General features: G+C 41.5%; 1 protein-coding gene across 1 annotated transcript in view; it reads right to left on the minus strand.

Annotated features, from left to right (window-relative positions):
* Window positions 1-19,687, minus strand: part of LOC119426852 (homeobox protein Mohawk) — a 117,840-nt gene extending 98,153 nt beyond the window's left edge. The window contains exons 1-4 of the mRNA XM_037694434.1: window positions 19,578-19,687; window positions 18,350-18,590; window positions 8,024-8,183; window positions 3,876-4,029 (exon numbers count right to left, since the gene is read on the minus strand). Of these exons, the coding sequence (XP_037550362.1) occupies window positions 3,876-4,029; window positions 8,024-8,183; window positions 18,350-18,516 (481 nt within the window). The 5' untranslated portion in view covers window positions 18,517-18,590; window positions 19,578-19,687. The remainder of the gene's footprint in view (window positions 1-3,875; window positions 4,030-8,023; window positions 8,184-18,349; window positions 18,591-19,577) is intronic.
* Window positions 19,688-20,337: the final 650 nt, after the last annotated feature.

Below are 20,337 nucleotides of genomic sequence, written 5' to 3' on the forward strand. Positions count from 1 at the left end.
CCCCCCCCCCCCTCTTTTCAACATCTTCTCCCCGTTGAAAGTTTTTCCGGGGCGTTCCTGCTTTGTCAGAACGCATAGTTACACAACATGCGTCTGTGCATGGCACATAATTACGCGATGCGTAGTTATGCACACGGGGAGCTGAGTGACAAGACGTTTTTTGGGCAAGCTTCCGTTTCTTACTGTGTTCGAATGGACCCAGTGAGGCGAGGACCACATCTGCTTCGCCCTTAACCCATCAGCGACAGCCTTAAAGGGCGAAGCCTATATGACATAGAACGTTGGTTACGTACTGTAACCCCAGATTCTATGAATATAGGCGTAGCCCTTTAAGCGTCGGGCCTCACTGGCTCCTAAATGGCTGAAGAAAAAAGCTATTTTGGGAGCCGATTTCCCGCTCTTAACGTAATTTATACGGACCGGGTGGGGCCCACACAGCAGGTGGGCGTGGACTAAATTTTTTCAGTGCTTATGCTCCGCATAACGGGATAAACCCATCAGCGACAGCCTTAAAGGGCTAAGCCTATATTCATAGAATCTGGGGTTACAGTACGTAACCAACGGCTTCTCTAATAGAACATTTAATAGTAACTGTGAAGCAGCAGAGACCCGACCCCCAAGACCAGAGGCAGACGAAAAAGGGGGGACCAGAGCCCAAGACCCCAGGAGGGACCCCGACCGCGGAGCCCCCAGGGCCACCCACATAGGACGAACCACTCACCCACCCCCCAGATCGGACCACAGGGGAGAACCGGAAGATCCCCACCAGCGACCACATACAGTGACCCCTGGGGCCAACAGCGACAAACTCATAGGCCCCCGCCGGAACCCGCCGCACCGATGCAGGTCCAGACCCGGGCACCGAGGCCCGGGCACCGAGGACTCACACCACCCAGGCCAAGGCCTGACAGGGCCAGAGGACCTGAGCCCCACCAGGCAGACACCAGGCCGAGCCGACACACGCCCAAGCGCCCAGCCCCCGACACCAAGGGCCCCAAGCGCGCCGGCAGGCAAGGGCACACCCCACCAGGGGGCCACGCGATAGGGGCGCGATGCCAAGCACCCCCAGTTGTATCAAAGAGGGGGCAATCCGAGTCTCGGCCTAACAAATACCCATTCACACAGGCACATTTATTAACAACAGCTGTAACTGTACAAAATAAATGCCTAAAAAAATTAACTATTTACATATATTAAATAATTTATTTTTTAGACATTTATTTATATATATTAAATAATAATCCTCTTCAGCTGGAGGCAGCTGTGGTTGAGAGGTTAGAGCAGTCGTCCTCCAGTGAGAGAGTTGGGGGTTCGATTCCACCAGCAGTCACATGCTTAAGTGTTCCTGAGTGAGACACTGAACCCCTCATTGCCTCTGATGTGTGTCCCATCAGTGTATGAATGTGATCTAAAGCACTCATTATTCTTTGTAGAGATCTAGTAGATTGTATGAACGGGTAAATGAATGCACAGATGGTGTAAAGAACTTTAAGTGTCTTGATAAGATAGAAAGGCACTTTATAGTCCATTCAGCTGTGCCACCTTCACCTTAGTAAGCGTGTGAAATGCGGTAGTGAGCCTCTAATTGGAACCTTAAACCTGCCGGTCCGACAGACCTGTCTCCTTCCTTGAAATAAACCACGGTTCAGAGTTCATTTAGCCATGCTGTGCCTTTTATAGGAACACAAGAGAGGAAGCTCAACATTAATAAATCAGCAGCTTATCATATCCCGAAGACACTGTCCCGTCTCAGCTGTGGAACAAGACAGCTAAAGCGTTAGCCGTCTTGTTAGCCGCTAAGGACCGTATCTTTAGCGATATGATAGGCTGCTGATCTATTAATTTTGCGCTTCCTCTCTTGTGTTCCTATAAAAGGCACAGCACGGCTAAATGAACTGTGAACCGTGGTTTATTTCAAGGAAGGAGACAGGTTTGTCGGACCTGCAGCCTGCAGCTTCACCCACGCTCAGCTGCTCGTGTTTACTTTTGCTAAACGTCTCCTCTCCTGCCCGCCCACCTCCTGGCGAAGCAGGAAGGGGAGGGGGGGAGGGCTGTGTGTTTGTGTTTGAGGAGGGAGAAGGGGGGGGGCGAGTGGGAGAAAGAAGATGGCAGGATTTCCAAGTATAAAACTATATTGTTTTATATTGAGATAGTCTCAACTGATATCGTAAAAAAAATTCTCAATATTTTTAAAATATCGAGATATCGCCCAGCTCTAGCGCCTAACAAATGACACTTGACACAGGTAATTTGTGGCTAAAATATTGCTAAGTTTAATTGTTTTCAGAGACACCATCTTTCTTCTGTCTGCTGCCACAACTTTAACCTTGAAGACTGTTAGGGTGCATTCACACCAGTCCTGTTTAGTCCGCTTTAATGGAACTCTAGCTTGTTTTCATAGAAAGTCCGGTTTGTTTAGGGAGGTGTGAACGCGCCATCGAACTCTGTCACGGAACAAAAAGGCGAACTCTGGCCCGGGCTAAAACCTAGGTCTCGGTCTGGTAAAAGAGAACTCCAGCGTGGTTCGAGTACAGTGTGAATGCAAACAGACCGGGCCCCGCTCCACAAGCAAGAAGTGGAGTACAGCGCAGGACAAACAAACACACATTTCTCTTACCTTATATGGAGCCATCAGCTGCCTTGTGTGGAAAAACAATATTCTCCATGGTATTCTGTCTCATCTTCTGCTCATGCTAAGTCCATTTTTGAAAAATGACAAAATATAACTCCTAAAACTTGATGCCACTTTGTTTTTGTTTTTATTTCCAGAAGAAGAAGACGTGTCTTCAGAGGTTTTTGTGTCGTTTCTTTCAGTAGTTCTTGGTGCAGCACCCCCACAGGCGAGCGGGGGAATAGGTTGGTTCAACAGGTTGACTCGACTGCACAGTGCAGTGTGAATGCAAACGCACAAGCTTAAATGTAAACAAAATGTCATAAATATTGGTCCCCAACCGAACCAAGTCTAACGGACTATCAGGTGTGAATGCACTCTTAGGTTTACTTTAGTCTCTTGTAAACTCATAAAACGGCAGTTTAAACTGCGTTTAAACATTCCTCTGCTTTACTTTGTATAAGGATACCGAGGGCCACACTGACATGGCCCTTGGGCCCTATGTTGCTCAAGAGTGTATAAAATTATTTGACTAAATACATGTATACTGGAACAAAAATACAGGCAAGAATAATTTTAATTTCAATACTACTTTGTAAATAATAAAAGTTTCACTGTTCTATTTATAGGCAAAACTAGAACAGTTTTTACACCTGTATATCTGAAAAAAACATGACTGTGAGTTCCTTTAAGAACATCTGTGTCCACTTGTAGCTCCACATCCATCTATCAGAATTAAATTTTATGCAGCTCCAGTTAGAGCTGCTACGACAGAGCTTTAGGGCCATGCATCTTGTTAAGTTATGCTTTGGTATTGGTTTTACAAATAAGGAGATACCTAATCTGTTAGCACAGCATCAGATTATTATCAGTATCAAGAACAAGGTTTGGTGGGTTTTATATGTGATTAAAATGTGGCAGAGTGCGGTTAAAGAGAACAGCTCCTCCTTCCTCATTAATCTGTGTCCTGAAAGTTAAATGTAAGGAATAATTATCCTGATGCATGCTCAATAATCCAGGTAGAAAAATCCAAAAAAGTTCAATCTGGTCCTCTGGACATTCAAAAATGTCCAGAGGACCAGATTGAACTTTTTTGGGTAAGGAATAATTGATGTTTACAGTGTGAGTCCAGGTGGTCGTTTGTTAGTAAGTGTTACTGAAGGAAAATGGTATCTTCCTTATCAGCTGCACCATCAGTTATTTGCTGCAGCTCAGACATTATTCATCCTTTACAAAGTTGCTTTTCTTACTGAACAGATCGTACCTTCAGAGCAGCCGTCGTCACTGCTGACACTCAGCCTCTCTGCATTGCCCTGAACGTATTTGTTGTAGAGTTTGATCCTGAGTGCCCAGCTCAGGTCCGGCTGCCTCACTGTGTTCTTCAGTCGCCTCCTGGCATTGGCAAACCAGTTGGACACCTGAGGGGAGGAGAGAAGGTGCAGCACATCAGGAAGAGTAGAGTCCAAACCCTCTCCTCAGTGAAAATGCTTTGCTACAAGTCTCATTGAGGAAACAGTAAAAACAAGGATGACTGACGCAGGAGACACGAAGAGTCAGGCTGAAGAGAAACTCTGAAAGTGAGACATCCAAGATGCTCCTGAGAGATTTCCAAGCCGTGTTTCAATTCTGTGTCAACGCTGAGCAGAATCAAATGCCAGACAGGCAATGAACGCATCATTTCCTTCACTAATGCTCTGAGATGCTTGTCCCCTTCGTGTGCCTATTCTGACATGTGAAGTCTCCCTCCAACAACACGTGTTCTTTCCAGCACCATCTTCAAAATGCAATAAAAGACACTGAAGCCAATGCTCTTCCTGTCACTGAGAGGAGAGACTATTAGATGTTCTACTGGAATAACTTCATGCTCAATAAGTTTCAAGCAGCTTATGACGGAGCAGAGATGGGGGTGGGGGCACATGTTAGAGTACTTAGTTTTTAAATTCTGTCTTTCAGTATCATGTGTCTCAGTAAGTAAAACCATCCCAGGTCCTTTTGTCTCATGTCCAACTCTGTGGAAAACCAGGGGGGAGATGCATCGAGCAACTGTAATTTGGACAGCGGTAGGGGTCGGGGGGAGTGAAGTGAGACAAGGCCTGAGAAAGAGCAGTGATGAGGAGCGATGGACAGACAGACAGATGAGAATAAAGAGGAAGAATGGCACGCCTGCTCAGCTGACATCCAGAGAAGCCAAAACAAATCAAAGCCATGCTTGTCGGTGGCACAGAGACAGCATGCCAACACAGTGAGGATTTCAGAACGGACAGAGACATGACAGCACCGAGGGAATGAGTCACAACATTTACATGGAAAACAGCAGCTGTTGTCCTAAACACAACAGATTTAGTTGTTCTTTAGCACCTGGTGCCAGCTCAATGTTTTCACACTCAAAGAAACGGGAAGTGATGAGTTCAGGATCCCTGGCAGTCTTAGCAGAGGGTCTGTCTGGACTAAATCGTGGAAGAGCTGGGGAGTTCTCAGCCTCCGTCGATGGAGAGACAAAAAAGAACTTGTCAACAATCAGCTGTCATTTTCCATCAGATCATCAGATCAGTTTGACTCAGAATAAATGTTTTGTTTATAAAGAGAGCAAAACGTGTCAAACCTTCACCAGCCAAAATACTTCAGCGCGTTCGACATTCATTTTTTATTTTTTAAGTTAATGAGGAAACACACTGCCCCACAGTGAGAATCTAACATCAATCAAAGGCATGTTTCAGATTTTTTTTCAGAAACATTTCTTCTTGATGGTTTTTAGACAAGCACTGGTTTGATGTCTCAGCTTATGTTTCGGCTGCACCAACTTATCCCAGAAGGCCGACAGATGAAAGCTGCTGGAAAATGTGAGAACAAGTCACGTGTCTTTTGTCACTCACAAACAGTCGTGACCTTTGACCCCGCTGCTGGTGTTTGGGTATCACCTCGAACGTGAGAGCTTCTGGTTCCAAAGCATTCCTCCATTCTCGGCTTCTCCCCGACCAAAACAAACGACTGCAGCTCGCCCCCAAAATGAGAAGCAGATTCAACTCGATGGCCTGCAGCCTGGAAAAGCTGCAGACTCTCTGAGGTTATATCAGCGACCTTGTCAGCCAGACGATATTGTACACACGCAGCTGCACATGCCACAGGAAGAACACACACGGTGCTCAGCGCTGTTTTCCTCTCAGAGGTCAGAGTGTCTGATAAGTCAAGTTGTTCCCTCAACACCAGCGCTGTCAGTTTAGAAAAAATGAACTGTGAACATTAAATGAGTAGTTCTTCGTGTCTTTATCAAGTTATAATAAGAATAATAACACAAGTGTTTCCCTTACCATTATACAAGCAGGGTGCCCCACCCCGTCAACAGAACTGAGCACCCAGCCTACCAAACAGAACTTGCCCCCCAGCCCCCCGCCCAGCACTGACATAGCACTAAGCTAGCGGCGCAAAATACAGGCTCTCTAGCTAAAAAGCTAAAGGTAGCGCTCATGTTGCCTCTTCCTTCAAGCTGAACGCCCCCCACTCAAAAACTGCTGCATGTGTCCGTCCCCTCATCAACAAAAATCATGGATGAGATGAGCACCCCACTATGGCAAGTTAACTAGGGGAAACACTGTAACAAAAACACCAATGTTCCCCTGCTGCACGCTGGAGTTAGTTACATTCTCTACATCAAAATCCCAGAGCAGAACGCAACACGGAAATCTCCAAAACATTTTTATTTTCATCCTAAATATAAAAGCTGAGAACAACTGAAAGACAAATACAAACTAGAAAAATTGCATTTCCTGTAAAAATGCAGTGTGAGGGCTTATTGCTGAAGAACCTGCTGAAAAACAGCTGAAACTAGCTAAAAACAGATGAAATTGAAGAAAAGCCCAAGTTAGTAGAAGAAAGCCGAAAGAACACAGAGTTGCTCAATTCGGTTTAAAGAAGCACAAGTGAACCAATAAAAAAGTTAATTTGCTAAAAATACTGAAATTAGCAAAAAAAAAATAGCTGAAAAGTAGCTGAAAAGACAGAAAAAAAGCTTAAATTACCAAAAGGAAGTCGAGAGAGCAAATTTTTTGCTGAATTAGGCTGAAAAAGTTTAAATGAGTGCAAAAAATGTGTAATTAGCTGAAAAAGCTCAAATTAGAATAAAACAGCCAAATAGTTGCTGAAATAGTCCTGTCCTCATTGCATTGGCTCTCTGTGGTTTTTAGAATTGATTTTAAAATTTTATTTTGTTTTTAAATCCCTGAACGGTCTTGTTCCATCATATCTATCTGAGCTTCTTACCCCCTACATCCCCACTTGCAATCTCAGATCCTTAAATCCGTTCTTACTTTCCACTCCCAGAACTCGACTGGTGAAAGAAGGAGGGAGGGCTTTTATGGTCAGCGCTCCTAATTTGTGGAATGCTCTTCCTTTAAATATTAGACAGGCTTCTTCATTGTCTTCTTTTAAATCATTAGTTAAAACTTACTTGTTTAATAAGGCTTTTAATATTTGAATTTCTTTCTTTTTTATGTTGTTATTTTAATTGATTTGGTATACTTTTGTGTTTCTGTCATTTATGATGTTTTAATTGATTAATGTGAAGCACTTTGTAACATTTTTTGAAAGGTGCTAAACAAATAAATTATTATTATTATTATTATTATAAATAACAGAAATAGCTGAAACGTGCAGAAAAAAGCTGAAAGGAGCAGAACAAGCTGAAATTAGCAGAAAGAAGTTAGAAGAAGTTCAAAAATGTTGTAGTTAGCAGAATAAAACAGAAAGGAGCACAAAACGGCTAAAAAAACAGCTGAAATTAGCTGAAAGTAGCTGATTTTTTTTTTTTTTGCAGAAGGAAGCAGAAATAAGCTGAAGCAGAACAAAATGTGAAGGTATCAGAAAAAGATTGTAAACACATCTAAAGAGCTGAAAGATGGAAAATGAGCTCATTTCATTTTCCATGAAGGAAAAAAATGTCAGAAAAGGCTAAATATTTCTACAAGCTAAAGTTGCACCAGTACAAAAAGTCATAGCAGGATTGTCCTGAAAGAGCTGAACGTTTCAATTTATGATTTGTTGAAACAGCTGAAAACTGCGGGATGAGAAAGATGCTGAAAATTGTAGAGAATAGTTGAAGTAAAAAGAATATTCAATATAAAGAGGATGAGAATAAAACAAGAGAAATAAAAGAAAGTAAGCATGAGCTGAGCAGCAAATGAACATCGGTGCCTGAAGCTGAATGAGAAAGTTCACCAACAAACATCTGAACTTCAGTCCCACAGCGGCAGGCGTCAACTCACTTCTAGAGGCCGTGGTTAAAGAGAAGAGAAGAAATAAATGTGTTCTGAGCTGCAGCGTGTTCAGGAGAAGTTCGGCTCCTCAGCAGACTCGTCCCTCTCACACCTGCAGGACATCACTCACTGTGACTCCTTCAAGGAGAACAAGGAGGCTCACCTGGACCAGAGTCATCTGGGAGCCGAGTGCCAGCAGGATTTTCTCCGTCTTGGTGGGGTAGGGGTTGTCTCTGTGCTTGTAGAGCCACTGTTTGAGGGGCCGTGCCATGTCCTGAAGGGCCTGGCGCTTGTGTCGCACTTTGCCTCCACCAGGTCGACTGCTGCACACGAGCACCAAGCATTCAGACAGGATGGAATAAAGACAAATAATTAGACAAAGCAAAAAGTTTACCTTGTTTCTTTTAAAAAGAACAACATTTCAATCAATCCATTTATTCACTTGATTCAACAAATTGATCATAAGTTTACAAACACATTCTCTGACAACATTTATTTAAACGAGTGAAGAGGGAGCAAGAAGAAGAAAATCTTGTACAGACCTGCCCCCTTTCTCAATAATTACAAAAACTTCATGGCCGTGTTCATTAAAATAACAAAACAAGTTGCAAACAATATATCACTCTCCCCATTAACAACTCAAAAGTGTATAAGAGTTAATCATTCTTTTCTTATAAAGTGTTTTGAATTGGTTTATAGTAGAGCATTGCTCTAGAGCAATGTGGATATCCTAACTGGGCCTTCCTGAAAGCAGAGAAGAAACCCAAACAGGACTCCAGTCAGCCATCAGGTGAAAAGGAGGAACCCAGACCCAGACCAGTGGTCATTCCGTATGTTGAGGGGGTATCAGAGAAACTGAGACGTTTATTTTCTAAACATAACGTCCCAGTGGCTTTTAAACCCCAAAATACATTACGGCAAAACTGGTTCATCCCAAAGATCCAGTCCCCCGGCACAAACAGAGTAATGTTGTGTATGCTGTTCAGTGTCAGGAGGGCTGTGATCAGTCTTACATTGGGGAAACTAAACAGCCACTGGCCAAAAGGATGGTCCAGCACAGAAGATCAACATCATCAGGCCAGGATTCTGCGGTCTACACTCATCTCCAGGCCAGCGGTCACTCTTTCAAGGATGAAGATGTGCACATCCTGGACAGAGAGGAACGATGGTTTGAGAGAGGAGTAAAGGAGGCCATCTTTGTGAAAAGAAATTGTCCATCATTAAACAGGGGTGGAGTCCTATGTGTTCAATTGTCCCCCTCTTACAATGCTGTGATTGCTAGTATCACTCAGCCCTCTGTAAGTAGTAAACAGCCATCAGTGTGCTAATGACCCATTGTTAGGCTGATGGTCCTTCTTGAGCATGTGATCAGCTGGTTTTGGTTGTCAGCAACAAACTGGTTGATCCACTCTGAGAAGGTGCTATTTAAGAGACTGAGCTGAAAACAGCACCTCAGACTGAGGAAGTCTCTTGGATGAGAGACGAAACGTTTCTAGATTTTTTTGCTTTGTTTTGTTTTTTGCTTTTTTGAATGTCCAGAGGACCAGATTGAACTTTTTTGGATTTTTCTACCTGGATTATTGAGCATGCATCAGGATATCTTATGATCTAAAATAACCCCTAAACATTTAACTGCATGTACTCGTTCAAGTTGATTATCATCTACAGACATTACAATAGAATCAACTATTTTTCTATTACCAAAAATTATGAATTTTGTTTTATTCCAGTTTATTGATAATTTGTTGTTTTTAAACCACTAGTTAATAATTAAACATCTCACAAACCATATGTTCTATGATGTTTGTTTTTAAGTCGTTCCCAGAACAAAATAAGTTTGTATCATCTGCGAACAGGATGCTTTGTAATTTTTTAGACACTTCACAAATGTCATTAACATACAAAATAAAAAGCTTCTTTCCTAGCACTGAACCTTGGGGGACTCCACATTTTATATTTTAAAGATCTGATTTTTTTTATTTGTGGGCGGCTGTGGCTGAGTGGTTAGAGCAGTCGTCCTCCAATGTAAGAGTTGGGGGTTCGAATCCACCAGCAGCCACATGCATAAGTGTCCCTGGGCAAGACAATGAAACCCTTGTTGCCTCCGATGTGTGTCCAATCAGTGTATGAATGTGATAAAGCACTGATTAGTAGTGGTGTAACAGTACATGTGCACAAAGTTGCTCCGTGTTTCTCTGCAAGAAGAGAGACTGACAGCACCCCCCCCCCCCCCCCCCCCCAGCGTGAGTCAGTCTGTGTGTGTGAAACGGACTGAATCAACATTCTACAGCCGGACTCGTCTTCATCAAAGAACTCCGAGGACGGAGCTGTGTCTGTTTCAGCTGGTGAGTTTACGTTTGTTAACCTGACTGACCTGACTGAAAAATGTTGGATTTTATACCTGGATTATTGAGCATGGACTTTGTTACATTTGTTAACACGTACATCGCGGTGAAATAACGCTAACTTTAAGACATTAGTGTGTAAATTTATTTTATCTACGTAGCTAGCTAAACTCAGAAGCTAACTAAAGATTGAAAGTAACATAAATCTTAGCTTGTAAAACTGCTCATCCATCCAGTCAACTGCTTAAACAGTTCACCCAATGTTCACTGTTCATGTTAATGTTCTCCTCACAGGAGGTTCTGACCCAGATGTGAGGACAGACAGAAAAGTGAGGTGGAGGCCACAGGACAATCAAATTTTGTTGTTAAAAGTTTGCTGTCTTTTTCTACAGTGGAGCTGCATGGAGGAGGTACGCTGTAAAAGATTTTGTTGACCAGTTAAACTTTTCTCTCTCAGCCTAGATAATGTTTTTGAGCAATAATAACACAACAATGTTATTGTTGATGTTTTGTTCCCATGTCAATTAGGGAGATGATAAGAGCACTAAACCCCAGAGAACCACAGAGAAGATTCAGGAAGAGACACAGAGGTGCAGATGTCTGCATCAACCCTACCTCAGTGACCTGCTGGTGGAATATGAGTCAGAGTCAGAGTTTCTTTATTGTCATTCGCACCTCATGTGGTACATGTGGTGGAGCGAAATTATGTACACAAGGTCCCAGTTACATCCAACAATAAAATGTATAAGAAAAACAGTAATAACATCTAAGATATGAACTAAGAAAAACATCAACTAAATATACACACTAAGCACTCATAACATAAAACATTGAACATCAGCACAAACATGAACATGAGTCTGTGAGCAGATGTGCACGCATGAACACATCAACATGAAACTGATCAGCAGCAACATGAAACAGATCAGCAGCAACATGATATGGTTTTTCACAGTGATTATTCTAGTTAGAGATTCATGAGTCTAACAGCCTCAGGGTAGAAGCTGTTCCTCAGTCTAGTGGTTCAGTGCTATCAAAGTGACAACCAGGTATCTGTGTGTGCAACAATCATCATCTACAGCCTCAGAGTGAACATTTTCTACTGCTGGAGACACCATCAGCCAGGAGCAAGCTGGTTTGTGTCCACAGAAAGAAGACATGTTGATTTTTCTGAAGATAAACTGTTCAGTGAAAAGGTTCTCAGTGTGTATCAGTGAGCATTAGACACTGACGTGTCACTGGTTTGAAACTGTTCTTTTGAACTGGAAATTATTTGTTTATTTTAATGTAAGAAAACTGCTTGGAATAGAAATACCAAAGCTAAAAAATAAAATTCACAATTTGTACTGTAATGTGGAGCGTAATTTTATTCTTGTTAGAATTAATAGTAATTACAAAATTGGTACCGAAAAAAGAACCATACAGGAACCGACACCATAATTATGGACTTGTTTTGATCAGTTGGTCCCTCAACACAATTGATAACATTTCTTTGAAGAGAAGACAGGCTTTAGGTGAGCCGATTTGCCCTGTTGGCATGCACACAGCTGGATCTCATCAAATTGAAGACTTGATGATGTGTCTATCTCTGCTGCCATTTGTGGATGTTCAGAGTCAGAGTCAGAGTTTCTTTATTGTCATTCGCACCTCATGTGGTACATGTGGTGGAGCGAAATTATGTACACGGGGTCCCAGTTACATCCGACAATAAAATGTATAATAAAAACAGTAATAACATCTAAGATATGAACTAAGAAAAACATCAACTAAATATACACTAAGCACTCATAACATAAAACATTGAACATCAGCACAAACATGAACATGAGTCTGTGAGCAGATGTGCACGCATGAACACATCGACATTGAAACAGATCAGCAGCAACATGAAACAGATCAGCAGCAACATGATATGGTTTTTCACAGTGATTATTCTAGTTAGAGATTCATGAGTTTAACAGCCTCAGGGTAGAAGCTGTTCCTCAGTCTAGTGATTCTACACTTAATGCTCCTTAACCTCCTTCCTGAGGGGAGTGGGGCAAAAAGTGTGTGTGCTGGGTGGGTGGGGTCCTTCATGATGAAGGTGGCCCTCTTCCTGCATCTGGAGGTGTAGATGTCTGTGATGGTGGGGAGACTGATTCCAACAGATTTCTGTGCAGCCTTCACCACTCTCTGCAAAGCTTTTCTTTCTGCAGCTGTGCAGCCTCCATGCCACACATTGATGCTCGAGCACAGGATGCTCTCCACTGCACACCTGTAGAAGGAGGTGAGGACTGAGCTTCCCAGACCAGCTCGCCTCAGCCGTCTGAGGAAGTAGAGTCTCTGATGAGCTTTCTTGATCAGGCTGGTGGTGTTGTTGCTCCAGCTGAGGTTGTCATTCATGTGTACACCCAAGTACTTGTAGCTGGAGACCACTTCCACTGCAGATCCTCTTATGTTCAGGGGGGTGTAGGTGTTTTTGTTCCTTCTGAAGTCCACAATCGTCTCCTTTGTCTTCTTCACATTGATGTGAAGGTTATTCTCTCTGCACCAGCTCTCCAGGTGTTCCACCTCTTGCCTGTAGCTGGACTCATCATTGTTTGTGATGCATCCCACCACCGCTGTATCATCTGCAAACTTTACAATGTGACAGCCTGGATGGGTAGCTGCACAATCATATGTGAGCAGAGTAAACAGAAGGGGGCTCAACACACATCCCTGAGGAGAGCCAGTGCTGAGGGTTATGGTGGAGGAGGAGAGGTTGTGGATCCTCACTAACTGTGGTCTGTTTGTTAAAAAGTCTAGTACCCAGTTGCAGATGGAGGGGCTTAGTCCTAGTGTGGATAGTTTGTCCATCAGGGTTTGGGGGATCATGGTGTTGAAGGCGGATGTGAAGTCCACAAAGAGCATACGGACGTAAGAGTTTTTCTGCTCCAGGTGGTTGAGCGCAGTGTGGACCACAGAGGAGATTGCATCCTCTGTTGATCGGTTCTCACGGTATGCGTACTGATGAGGGTCCTTGTTGATGTTGATGGTTGTTTTGATGTGAGTCATGACCAGTTTTTCGAAGCATTTAGCGACTATCGGGGTGAGGGCCACTGGCCGATAGTCATTCAGACCAGTCACTGTAGAGCTTTTTGGGACTGGGATGATGGTGGCAGTCTTCAGGCAGGTGGGAACTGTCTCCAGGGTAAGTGAGGTGTTAAAGATGTCTGCCAGCACCTCACAGAGCTGATCAGCACATTCCTTCAACACTTTTCCGGGGATGTTGTCTGGGCCAGTTGCTTTGTGCGGATTAATCCTCCTGAAGGTACTCCTTACTTCTGCTGAGGTCACGCTGAGATGCTCTTCATCCGGTGGCGAGGTGAGTCTGGTGCTGGGTGGTCTGTTCGGGTCTTCAAAGCGTGCATAGAACTTGTTGAGGGCATCAGGCAAAGATGGGTCTTTGGGGCATTGTTAAGGACGCATATTTAATTGGATTTACGATAACTGGTTCCTACTTTTTGGATTCGGCTGGTTGCTGGTTTTATCTACAATCAAGGAAGTCGTCGGCAGCAAATTTGGACCCGATCACGCTGCTTGCCTTTATGATGACTTGGTTCGTGCCTCGAGTACCCAGACTCAAATGCTTTGAGCAGAATGGATCAGATCTCGGGGATTTTGCTCAGTCACGTTCCATTAGTGTGGCCATGCAATTTTGACATTTCGAAACCGAGTGGACCAACACAGACTCAAGGTAGATGTCATTAAGTTCTGCCTGTCCCCAAAACAACTGTGTGTTTAATTGAATTTGGCTCCCTTGGCTGGCCTTGGAAGGCCATCTTATCTGAATTCGCCTGGAGAACATGTGATCTGACGCTCACCACCCCCTCCCTGAGGAATTTCCAACTGATAGCCAGATGAAACCAGCTGAATAAACTTTGTGTCATCGTTTCAGGACTCTTGGATTCTCATAGACGTTATTCTTGGCCATTCCCCAACATCCCTCGAGAATGTTTATGGATCTCACTGGAGGACACTGGCTGATAATTCTGTCCTTATCAGAACTCTTATAGTAACCTCGAGAGCATCTATGGACATTCAAAAAGCGTTCAATACAAAAAAACAACTGGACTTTTTTTGTAACAGAAGACGTTTCGCTCCTCATCCGAGGAGCTTTCTCAATTCAATGAGCAGTAAGTGAGAGATTCAGGTTATAAGGCTGAGTGAGATAAGACACATACATATATGTAGACTGGTAATTAAATTGGCATCTATGGACATGCTCACCGCTCTCGTGAGGGGCAATATGTCAGTGCTATCAAACTGACAACCAGGTATCTGTGTGTGCAACAATCATCATCTACAGCCTCAGAGTGAACACTTCCTACTGCTGGAGACACCAACAGCCTGGAGTGGGCTTGTTTGTGTCCACAGAAAGCAGACATGTTGTTTCTGAAGAAAAACTGTTCAGTGAAAAGGTCCTCAGTGTGTAGCAGTGAGCATTAGACACTGACGTGTCACTTGTTGTTTGCAACTGTTCTTTTGAACTGGAAATTATTTATTTTAATGTAAGAAAACTGCTTGGAATAAAAATACCAAAGTTAAAAAATAAAATTCACAATATGTACTGTAATGTGTAACATAATTTTATTATTGTTAGAATTAATATTAATTACAAAATTGTTACCAAAAAAAGAACCGTCCAGGAACCGACACCGAAGTGAAGGTACCGACACCGGTACCGATACAGATATTTTTAGAAAGGTATCCAGCCCTAGTCAAAGCAGATGGCTGCTTGTCCTGAGCCTGGTTCTGCTGGAGGTTTCTTCCTTTTAAAATTGAGTTTTTCCTTTCCACTGTTGCCACTGTGCTTGCTCAGGATGGGAGACTGCAACAAAGCCAAGATTCAACTTGTCTGCTGGCCTCCTTAGACAGAGAACTTTACTAATTGGCTTTTATGTACTTTGTATGTGAATGTTTCTGTAAAGTGCCCTGAATCAACTTTGTTGTGATTTGGCGCTATATAAATAAACTGAATTGAATAGAATAGTGTAAAGAGCTTTGAGTGTGTTGACAAGATAGAAAGGCGCTATATAAGTACAGTATATTTACCATTTACCATTTATTTCCTAGCTGTACTTGTTTATGGTTAGTCAGATAACTACTCAACCAGTTATGAACTATTCCTCTGATTAATCTTGTAATTTGGAAAGCAATAAAGTGTGGTTGATTGTATCAAAGGCTGTTCTTAAATCAATAAGCATCCCCACTGTATATTGCTTCCTTTCTATTGCTTCTGTAATTTCTTCATTTACTTCTAATAATGCAAGGGATGTTGAGTTATTTGATCTAAATCCATACTGACTCTCACCCAACAAGTTATTATGTTCAATAAAACCATCAAATTTCTAGACAAACCATTTTTCAAGCACTTTGGAAAACTGGGGGAGAACTAAGATCGTTCTTAATCGTCAGAGCTAGGTCTATCACCATTTTTCAATATTGGAATTGCTTTTGTTAATTTCATTTTTTCTGGAAATATGCCACTCTGGACTGACAAATTACAATTAATTAATTACTAATTATTTAAACACATGATGAGTAAAAATTCTTCTCCTTATAAGAGACCAACATTTGGTGGAGTTCACGTTAAAACGTTCTGTTCAAAGTGAGTCAAACGTTTCACAGCTGATCATTTCCTGATGGAACGAGCTGAACAGGACGAGAAGAGCAGCAGGCTGACAGAAACACGTGAACACGACGCATTCTTCTCATCAAACGCAGCAACTGTTTCCACTGGAGAAGAAGAACGACAGGAAGAAGGGAGGCGGACAGAGAGAAGAACTGACCAGTTCTGTTCAATCATGAGGTCCACCAACACTTTGAGAAGGAACTCAAACTTTGTGCTCAGGAACTGTTTCTGTCAGAGCAGGAACTCCGTTACAGCCGAGACAAAGATCAACCGACATGACTGCTTTGAAAAGAATCCTAGCAGGGATGTTTGTGAAGATCCAAATGTTTTCAGTTGTAACTGCAGGACTGTGATTTGACATATATGTTGAGTTCCTGAAGGAACCTTTCAGTCATTCTTTGTTAAAAGTCTCTAAAAGAATCATCAGCTTATTCTGGTTCAAGTTCGGTCCCACCTGAAGAACCTGTAGATGTCAGTATGGTGCCCCCGACTGCAGATGTAGCATGTTGAAGCTGAACCTCAAGTCTGCCTGAGGTTCAAGTTCTACAAACATTTTCCTATGAACCTTTCTGAGCGTCTGATCTGAGGCTCTATGAAGTTTTTTCTCTCCTGCCAAATGAAGAAGACAACATGGTCCTCCACCTGCTTCCTGTTGCACACAACTAAATAAAAGAAGTTTGAAAGGAACTCCAGCAACGCTTCCTGAACCTCTCAGCTTCTGACCCATCAGAAAACTCTGGCAGAGACTGATGAGCCCAAAGATCAGTGTTGAATTATTTTAATCTGATTAAAAAAATGAAACCATAGGAAGCCAACATTCTTATATGTAAAGAATTATTTTTTTATATTGTTACAAAGATAATCAACATAATCTTAGGGTTAATGTTTCAATTGTATCTGAATTCTGGAGATAATTTCAGGAGCCCTGTGGGACTCCGACCTTGGGAACCCGAGCAGACGGAGCTGAAGATTAGACTACTTTGAGTTGAAACAGATTGAAAGCACTAAAGGAGCACCTTCTGAACTGATTATTAATCAGTTTTATCATTAATTAACTGATTATTAATTATAATTTATAATCAGCACCCACAGAACAGATAATTAATCAATTTTATTATTAATTACTATTTATAATCAGCACCTACTGAACTGATAATCAGTTTTACTATTAATTAACTGATTATTAATTATTGCGGCTGTGGCTGAGTGGTTAGAGCAGTCATCCTCCAAAACGAGAGTTGGGGGTTCGATTCCACCAGCAGTCACATGTCAAAGTGTCCCTGGGCAAGACACTGAAACTCTAAATGCCTCTGATGTGTGTCCCATCAGTGTATGAATGTGATCAATTTAATTTAACTGATTATTAATTATTATTTATAATCAGCACCTACTAAACTGATTATTAATCCGTTTTATTATTATTTAACTGATTGTTAATTATTATTTATAATCAGCACCTACTGAACTGATTATTAATAAGTTTAATTATTAATTAACTGATTATTAATTATTATTTATAATCAGCACCTACTGAACTGATTATTAATCAGTTTAATTATTAATGAACTGATTATTAATTATTATTCATAATCAGCGCCTACTGAACTGATTATTGATCAATTTTATTAATAATTAACTGATTATTAATTATTATTTATAATCAGCGCCTACTGAACTGATTATTAATAAGTTTAATTATTAATTAACTGATTATTAATTATTATTTATAATCAGTGCCTACTGAACTGATTATTAATCAGTTTAATTATTAATTAACTGATTAATTATTGTTTATAATCAACGCCTACTGAACTGATTATTAATCAGTTTAATTATTAATTAACTGGTTAATTATTGTTTATAATCAACGCCTACTGAACTGATTATTAATTAACCGATTATTAATTATTATTTATAATCAGCGCCTACTGAACTGATTATCAACAAGTTTAATTATTAATTAACTGATTATTAACTATTATTTATAATTAGTGCCTACTGAACTGATTATTAATCAGTTTAATTATTAATTAGCTTATTATTAATTGTTATTTATAATCAGCGCCTACTGACCCGTCTGAGCTGATCATTAATACTCACATCAGGTGTCAAAACCAACAAGAGCAGAAATACATATTCTTAATTTATTCAAAAGCTCTGCAGAAAAAACAGACTTGAACAAACTTCCAGAGAACTTCTGGCACACGTTGTGATTTTAACTACAGCTGGAGAATATTTTTTAATGACATTTATAATGTTGTGATGAAAACTTGAGGATTTTGTTTTACTGGGACAGAGAAAAGCGGTTTCTAATGTTAGAAATTATATTTGCTCCTTTCATTTGGCCTGAGCTGTTTTTGACTCAGAGTGAGAGCCAGATGGAAATAGGTCCACATGGTTCCTCTGAAGTACCCCCCCACACACACACACAAAAACACACACACAAACACACACACACACACACTGTGACCCAATAGAAAGCCCCACATACCTCTGTCTCATCTCCTGCTTGTCTCTGAAGCTCGGGCTGCTGGACAGCAGGTCTGGATGTTCTCCATCAATGACTTCCAGGTAATTTTTGCTGCTCATTTCCACCTCTTTGGCCTTCTCCTCAAACAGGACCTGGCTGCTCAGCTTGTTGAACAAGATGCTGTTCATCTTTGGATTGTTCTCTCTCCGGAGCACAGAGTCAGTAATGTCCAGCGACTGCTCAGAGGGTCTCCGAGTGTCTCCTGAGGGGCAAAATAGAACAACCACTTGGTAAAAAACACATAAAACAGCAGATATGTCACTTAAAGCCAAAGCACATTTAAACAAACCTTTCCTAAATGTTTAGCTTTAGTGACCATAAATAATCTAAATAATCAAAGCTTCAATTATCTGAAACTTTTATCCAAACCTCAAACTCATTGATTTTCTTTAGTTCAACATTCATTTGTTTATTGTTTCTGTCAGCGTGACACGTGGACTGGATACATCCTTAAATAGAACATCACTCTGTAGAAAATATTTCATAACTAATAACATTTGAGAAATGTTCCTAAAGAGTCTGCAGAAATGCTATCCTGTCAATAATCTCCAGGCATGGTGCAAATGTAGAGCGAATGTGTTCGCTCTGAGACCATCACCATCTTCTCTGGGACTTATACTCACTTGTTCTGGAAACACACTTTCTTGTTTGTGAACACAAACTTAGGAGCTACCATTTAACTCTAAAACAGTTTGGTTTCTTCTGTTTGAATATTCAGAGGAAGACTTTTTTTGTTGTAAACTTTATACTAATATTTGTCAGATTTCATATCCACAGCTGTAAATTTCCCATAATAAAACCCAGATTTACAGTTTTTTTCAAACTTATATTTCTTCTTAACTGTCCACTTTAAATTCCTGTACCAATGCAAACGCCTTAAAGACTAAAAATGATTTTCTACTGTAACGTGCACAAATCACATTTTCATTTTTATTTGCGTCTATTTCTATATTCTCTCGACCCATGTTTGCTGTTGCAAGAATTTTTGTACTTATTTTGTATAAATAAATATTGTTAAAAAAAAATATCACACTGCGGTGCGTTCAACGTCCGAGCTAAACGTTACGTTCACAGCCCTGTGTTCATCCAGGATAAAGCGGCTCCAACAGTCCGTTTGATCCACATTCTGCTCCGAAACATGAAGAATTCCTGAACATTTCTGTCACCAACACGGTGTGAGCTCTGTTACCTTCTTTCCAGCGTCCCTCCGGCGGCTCTCTGCTGAGCTGAATAATCCTGCTTCCATTCGTCCATTACCCCCCACCTCTCACATGCTCCCCACCTAAGTCTCAGAACTCGAAGCGCACTGACCGCGGTCTCTTCCCGTTCTTATACAGCGGCCTGCCGCGCCGCCCCGGACTCTGAATATCTGTCCCCGCTCATGTTTCCGAGCGCACAGACCGAGTCTGCGAACGTCCTGGTGCTGCATTAAGCAGATTCAGGGGCCATGGTGCAGAGAGGAAGGCGGGGTAACGACTGTGAAAGTTTGAATCCACTGCTTCTGAGCGAAAATGTGAAGAAGTGGGCCGGACAATTTCCTGCATGTCAACACAAATTTTTACAAATTGCGCTATATTTTCTCTGAAAAATAATAATAAAAATAACCGGTTACGTTGCTTAATATTTCATTTATAGTTGTATTGTGTGTGTCCACAGTTTGTTCCTCCCTCCCGGGTGTCAGGCCCTCTCTTTGACTTCCATTATAAAACAGTATGGGCTCGAGTCATCGCTTTTGAGGTTCTCTGCGTGTTTTCTTGGGGTTTATCAAGGACGTGACTTAGCAAGAGCCACATTAAGAGTTAGACTTATGTGTAATTATTGTTTATTTGTGCTTATTTTCATTTAACAAGGGAAGTTAACTTTTACTAAAAGCTTGCATAGACCTGCTATGAATGGTCCAGTCCTGTAATCATGTTAAGGTCAGGGACAGTTGAATTGTTTTGGTTTAA

The sequence above is a fragment of the Nematolebias whitei genome, chromosome 20 (assembly GCF_014905685.2).
Source record: "Nematolebias whitei isolate Nwh7 chromosome 20, NemWhi1, whole genome shotgun sequence".
In the NCBI taxonomy this organism is placed as follows: domain Eukaryota; kingdom Metazoa; phylum Chordata; class Actinopteri; order Cyprinodontiformes; family Rivulidae; genus Nematolebias; species Nematolebias whitei.